General features: G+C 34.9%; 1 protein-coding gene across 1 annotated transcript; it reads right to left on the bottom strand.

The window, feature by feature from the left end:
- Positions 1–1,980: 1,980 nt before the first annotated feature.
- Positions 1,981–6,387, bottom strand: LOC133799785 (uncharacterized). Its single transcript, XM_062237782.1, has 4 exons — positions 5,884–6,387; positions 3,389–3,468; positions 2,580–2,922; positions 1,981–2,493 (listed from the first exon to the last, which is right to left on the bottom strand). The coding sequence occupies exons 3-4, from the start codon at positions 2,718–2,720 to the stop codon at positions 1,981–1,983; spliced, it is 654 nt and encodes a 217-aa protein (XP_062093766.1). The 5' UTR covers positions 2,721–2,922; positions 3,389–3,468; positions 5,884–6,387.
- Positions 6,388–6,733: the final 346 nt, after the last annotated feature.

Below are 6,733 nucleotides of genomic sequence, written 5' to 3' on the forward strand. Positions count from 1 at the left end.
TATGGGTTAAGAGATTTGAGCATGGTTTAAGTTTGAACTTTGAGTTTTTAATTTTCTGAAATTTAAATCAAGGATGTGGATTTTGGGGATTTGATTGTGTGTTTGATTGCTTTGATGATGTTTATGGGTTGTTAGATGGGTCATATGAAGTTTGGATTTGATTTTGGGGTTTGGGTATTGGTTTGGTATGAATTGGGAAGGTTTTAGCTCGGAGAAAACGCAGGAGAAAACCCAGAATTCTGGGTCTGCGAAGGCGTGCCGCGACACAGCTTTTTCGTGCCGCGGCGAGGAGCCCCTGTCTGATGGGTGCCACGGCACAACTTTCTTGTGCCGCAGCACAAGGCCATTTTCAGGGCACCAAAATTTGCATTTTTGAGCTTTTGCTCCGGGGGTTCGGGGGATGTTTCCGGTGAATTGTTTTAGGGATTTGGGAGTCCCGAGAGTGCGGGATTGGTCCCGGGAAGTGGTTTTGGGTTGATTAGTATTGAGGGATGTTTCTTGTGTGTTGTGACTAGGTTGTTGGTGAGGCTCGTGCTTGAGGACCGTGCTCGCGGCTTTAGTGCATCAGGAGGCTCGGAATTCAGGTAAGAAAACTATAACACCCGTAGGATAGGGCGTGGGCCCATAGTATGATTGCGGGGCGCGGCCCTATATTGCATCACATGTTAGGGTGCAGACTTAAATGAATTAATATTTGATTGCATGTTGTTGTGTTATATTATATGTGTGATTATGATGAAATGAACGGCAAGGGCCGAGTACGGCGTAGGCCGAGGCGGCCGTGGGCCGAAAGTAACACCTAGCACATGGGATGCTATATTCAGGGTGGGACCCAAGGGATACATGAGTTATCCTCGCGGTGAGAACCGATACCCCAGGGCTTTGGTAAGGTCTCTGGGGCGGCATGGCCGTGTTTGTTTAGTCTAATGGTTGACTTGTTTGTTTGAGGATTATCTGTTATGATAAACTGTATACATTGCATATGTTATGTTCTGCATGAGTTTTCTTGCTGGGCTTCGGCTCACGGGTGCTCTGTGTTGCAGGTAGGGCAATGACTGAGTCAACCAACCATGAGTACGGAGAGCGTGAAGCGACGCGTACATGTTTGGCCTGCCCGACTGCTTTGGTTGGGGGTTTATTTGAAAATGGCTGTAATAATCTATGATTTTATGATTTATCGACTGTAAACTTATTTCAAGATATAAATAGTTTTCAAACCTCATTTTGGGATCCCAAATGTTTAATACTAGCAGTTTTAAATGAAACGACGCATTTTCTAAGATTACAACCTTAAATTTTAATTAGTCACACTTTCGTTTCAAAACCTCGGTTAGCGAGTTCATTGCACACTGTTTTGTCTTAAAAACTCACTTAGTAACGGCTCTAAGGTAGTAGGGCGTTACACATAGCCACTTGTTCTTCAACAGACAGATATCGTGAGTTCTTCAATAAAATTTTTTCTTATAGAACACCACAAAATAATTTGAAGACATCTTTGTTCATTCTGAACAAATCATAACACCTACTCCAATGCCCGTGCAACACTTCCATAACGTATTCATGGCCTGAAAGAGCTGAATTTCTATTCCTCGCAAGAAAAATATAGCAAAATCTCTCCAAACTCGTCATCTGAATCGTCCAGTAAATTATCCTTGTTGAACCGAGCAACGGTTAAAGACATTTTATCCTGATAGTAGAAAAAACTTTTAAATTTTACATTCAATATATAAAAATATATAAACACTCAAAGTCAAAGTCAAACCATAAAACAAAATAGGCAAAACAAGTCATCCAGTCAATAGCTAAACAAAGTCATCTAGTCAATATCTAACAAGTCATCCAGTCAATAGCTAAACAAAGTCATCATAAAGTCATCCAGTCAATAGCTTAACAAAGTCATCCAGTCAAAAGCTAAACAAAACTAAAGTTAATAGCTAAATAAAGTTATCTTGTTCATAGCTAAACAAAGTCTAAACTTTTTCACATCAAATTCAGCAACCAATCTATTCTTCTATGCTCTGGCATCTTTAGAAACAGTGCTCTGGACACCTCGTTCTCAAACTTCTCAATAGCTTTTGCGTATACTTCTCCACTAATTCCATCAATTTGATTAAGAGCTTCAACACTCTCATCCAATAAGTAATGTGATGCAGATGTTGCCATTAATCTCTCTATCAATTCCGTCTTTCGCTTTGCAGTTTCATTATATGTTGCCAGTGCATCTGCCAAAGCTGATGAGAACTTTGCTCTTTTTACTGATCGAGAGTTCGAAGTGGCTGTTGATTTACCTCTTCTTTTGTTACCATCCTCATCAAAACCACTTTCTTCATTCATAGTAGAAGGACTTATCGACGTTGCATCATCATCATTAGAAGGACTTCGAGTTGAAGGATGAGCATTGGAACCAGTTGCAGTAGTATCACCAAAGATAGTGCATAATTTCTCATAAAACTTACAACCTTTCTTTCTAAATCTTTTAGCAGACCTGTTAACCTACATGAAATGAAATTATATTGATAAAATATACTAATACCTATCAAAATAAATCAAGCATAAAATCCATTTTAAATAATTTTTACCCGAATAAGTTTATCCCAAACTTCATCTGTCCCACTAACTTCTCCAGTCACTGCATTGTATCCCATACCAGTCTCTTTCAATAAAGACTTAAAATCCTTATGCTTTTGCTTTAATTGATTGTATTTGTTCCTTAGTTTCATATCACTATAATTTCTTTTTGCTCGTCCACAAAGCTCCTCCTTTATATCACTATGATTGCTTGGTAAAGGTTGTGGTATTCTTATTTCCCTTTAAGACTTCTTCTTCCATAAGTTCAATGAAAATTTCTTCATGCTTTTGAGTCCAAACAGAAGCCTCATCATTATTCTCAATAATAAGAACTTCATTATCAACGCCTGCCATCTAGGTAAGACCTAAAGATTCAATAAGAATTCTAAATGCAAATATAAGACTATTCCTAAAGAAACAACCATTTCAAGAACATTATTTGAATGACTAAACATTCCTAAACATTATTAAGATCAGAATTTGAATAATATTAAGTTAATCCTTTATTTACACTAACAGAATCTGTTACAATAATATTAAGTTACCAAACCACCAAGTACATTAGTTAGAGCTCTTTAGAGAGAAACATATATTTTAACACAAATAAATAAATGCATAGTTGAACTAAATTACTGGTGGAAACATATATTTTAACACAAATATAAGACATTACAAAGAGTGGCAGCAAAACTTTATCGTAGATCTACAATGGAGGAACAACCATAATGAAAGAAATATGTAATATATTTATATGTACCTTGAGAGTGTACATGGTCAAAGAGAGTGTACATGATCTACAATGGATTGGAAGAGAGTGTACCTTGAGTAAAGCAAAGGGATCAGGGCCAAAGAAGTCTTTGATCTGAAATTGAAATTTCCAAGCTTAGATCATCAATTCTCCTACATAAAGCACATGTAATAAGAGGGTAAGCACTTCATATTTACAGCAACATAACCTAATGCTATGTCGAATGTGATGGCAACTAATGCAACATGTAATATGGATCTATCAAAAGATCAACATTGTTAAAGACAAAGATGAGTTGGCCATCATACCTCCCATAAGTGGAGGCTGAATGAAGCTAAATTTAATAATAAATTTTTGAACAATTCTTAACATTGTTTCATATAAAAAAAAGGAAAAAAGAGAACTTGAAAATACTATTTGGCACTAATCTATCAAGAGAGGTATCACTAAGCTAAAGTTACAGTAGTAATTGCAGGTAGTCTTAACTTGCCAATATTATCCAACCTTAATCTTTCCTTGGCATTAAAATACTACAGTACTGCTCTCTCATAAAATAACAGGGTTATCTCATATTTTTTCTTGAGCGTATCATTTACTCGGTACTGTATAGCATCCCACAGTACAATCATTTCTAAAAAAGAGAACTACTTGATTCCAATATTTAGAAACTTTACAAGGTTCATTGTATGCAGAGCAAACCTTATCTTGAAGTGAGCATTTTAGTTTTTTCGATTCATTCAATGACAATCTTTATTATCTTAATCTTAAAGAAAAAAGAGTAAGTTTTTACTGCTTTTGTCTTTCACTAATAATTTTTATGAAGCAGAAATGGAGGTGGGTCTTCTTCCATTTGGGGATTTGTGAAAGTTCTAAAGTGGATTATTAAAGCTTAAACAGAAAAAAGAAAAAGTTTTCTTCTTTAAATATCATCAACAACTCAAGATGGTTCTTCTTGTTCTTTTGTAAAATTTTCAGATGTGGTTGTGGAAGTGATTAAAGATATGCCAGCTTGGCCTGGTCGCCACTTGCTTGAGGGTGGAGAGAACATGCGTTACTTTGGTTTGAAAACAATTATGCGTGGTGTTGTAGAGTTCGAGTGTAGGAGCCAAAGAGAGTATGATATTTGGACTCAAGGAGTCTCAAGGCTGCTTTCCATTGCAACAAAAAAGAACAACCATAGACATAAATAGAGATTGAAATTGAATTGAACAACAACTACAACACAAATCTCTACTACTACTATTCTTTTTCAAAATTAGGAGGAAAAGCAAGCAGTTTGGATAATAGGATCTTTATGCTGTTATTATTACTGTTATTGTTATATATGATATGATATAATATATAAATAGTCCCCTTTTAACATCATAGGTGTTTTTGATATTTTTCTTGGGATGGTTTTTGATTTCCTTTAGTAAAAAAGGATGATGATAAATTAAAAGGATATATATAAGTTTCTTCATCCAAATGGGGTCTCCTTTAATCTTGTGGGAATACTTATTCTGTGCTTTTTGTAATTGAATGATAAAGTAAAGTAAGGTAGATGAGCTAAAGTTAGTGACACCATGTGATCCCAAGTCCTTATCCTTGTGGAAAGAAAAGAAGTATCTTGGATTGAAGGCAGTCAAAAGAGAATGAGAAAAAGAGAGAAAACCCCATTTGAGACTAAAGAAAAGAAAACTATATATATATATATATATTGAAGATAAAGACATGGTCCTGATTCTTTGTGTTTTGTTTATTCTTTTGTTGGGTTTTGGTTTTTGTCCTTTAATTGGTTTTTGGAACTTAGTTTAAGGTTTTTGATGTGGTGAGATGAGGTGAGAGAGAGATCATGATTGTTTTGATTTGTAATTTTATTTTTCACTTTATAGAATGGGTTTGGATTAAAGTGTATCAAAGATTATCATTAATGACAGCTTGGTTAACATAATAAAGTCCTTAATCAGAATTATTTTCAGAAAGTGTGCATAAGATGCTTTGGTACAGTTTTAGTAAACATGAATGGGACAAACTCAGATATGCTTAGCTGAATAAACTGAAGTCTTTGAAACTGTTTAGGGTTCTAATCTATAATGTTAAATATAAAGTCTGCATCATGTAAAATGACAGCCAAAAGCTCAAAAATAGTAAATGCATTTTTCTTGATTAATGGGATTTTTCTAGGGATGAGTCCATCAACCAAAGTGAGAAAGTAGAAATAACTGAGGAAGTTGGGAATGATTACAGAGTGGAAGGTGTTTCGGTGAGTTGGGCAGAGTCAGAAGCTGAGGATGAGGGAGAATTGTTTAGGTTCAGATTTGATCTTCCTTTATCTAATCTAAATATAATACAAAATTTCAAGGAACTCATGCTGTCAATCAAAGTACAATATTACAAAAAAAAACATAAATCAAGAATCCAAAAGAGGTTCAAACCCGAAAGAAAGAACAAATATGTACCTGTGAATTAAGAATACACTGAGCTTAGCTAAAATCTCAGAGTCCTGTGTCAATTATATTCCTTGTTATTAAGATTTCAACATTACATATGCAACCAGTATATTATTGTATGTATAGTGGTATATATACCTCAAAGTCACCAAGCCAACTGTCTGAAACACTCAAAGCCACCAATCCACCAAGCCAATCAATCTGAAACAATCGAATTTGAAACCAAATTAATACTATAAATGGATTAGAAACCACAAAATCTATACATAAATTTAGAAAATTTTCTTATTTTTTTCTTTATTTATCTCATATGTATGTATATATACTTTCTTTATAACAAGCTTTTAACCAATGACTAATACTATTGATGCTCTACAGGATATAGTACATAACTAAACGATTTTTTTTTTCCATTTCTTCTTCTGAAAAACACAAAGACAGAAGGGTTCAAACTTAAAAAATAAAGGCACATATTCTCCTTTATATAATAGAGAAACAGATAATACAACCATTGAATTTTTTAGAGTAAAGTTTTGGGATTTGTTGCTTTGAGTGATTCTTTAATTCTACTTTCTTGAGAAAACAGGAGTATGAATATTTTTTAATTGGTGTAAAAGTGAGTTCATAGTACTTAAAAGTAAGGATAAGGAGAAATCAAAGAGTCACAACGCTGCCAAATAGTGAAATCAAAGAAGATGATTTGGGGTTTGAGATTTTGACGAGAATATTCGAGTTGGGGGTGAGTGAGATCCATGGAGGTCATGAGAAACAAGATGAGATGGTAAGGAACAAGTTTGGGGCGATGGTTTCGGCACTGAGTGGGAGGAAATAAGAGAAATACAAAAACAATTTCAATGGCACAGACCTAAAATTGAAAATGACAGAAAATCACACCTTAATAATAGAAATCGCCTTGGGCTCTGTTGATTGAGGAAGGTGAAGCTCAGAAGCTCAGTTGATTGAGGAAGGTGAGGAAGAAGCCATTACT

The sequence above is a fragment of the Humulus lupulus genome, chromosome 9, assembly GCF_963169125.1.
Source record: "Humulus lupulus chromosome 9, drHumLupu1.1, whole genome shotgun sequence".
In the NCBI taxonomy this organism is placed as follows: domain Eukaryota; kingdom Viridiplantae; phylum Streptophyta; class Magnoliopsida; order Rosales; family Cannabaceae; genus Humulus; species Humulus lupulus.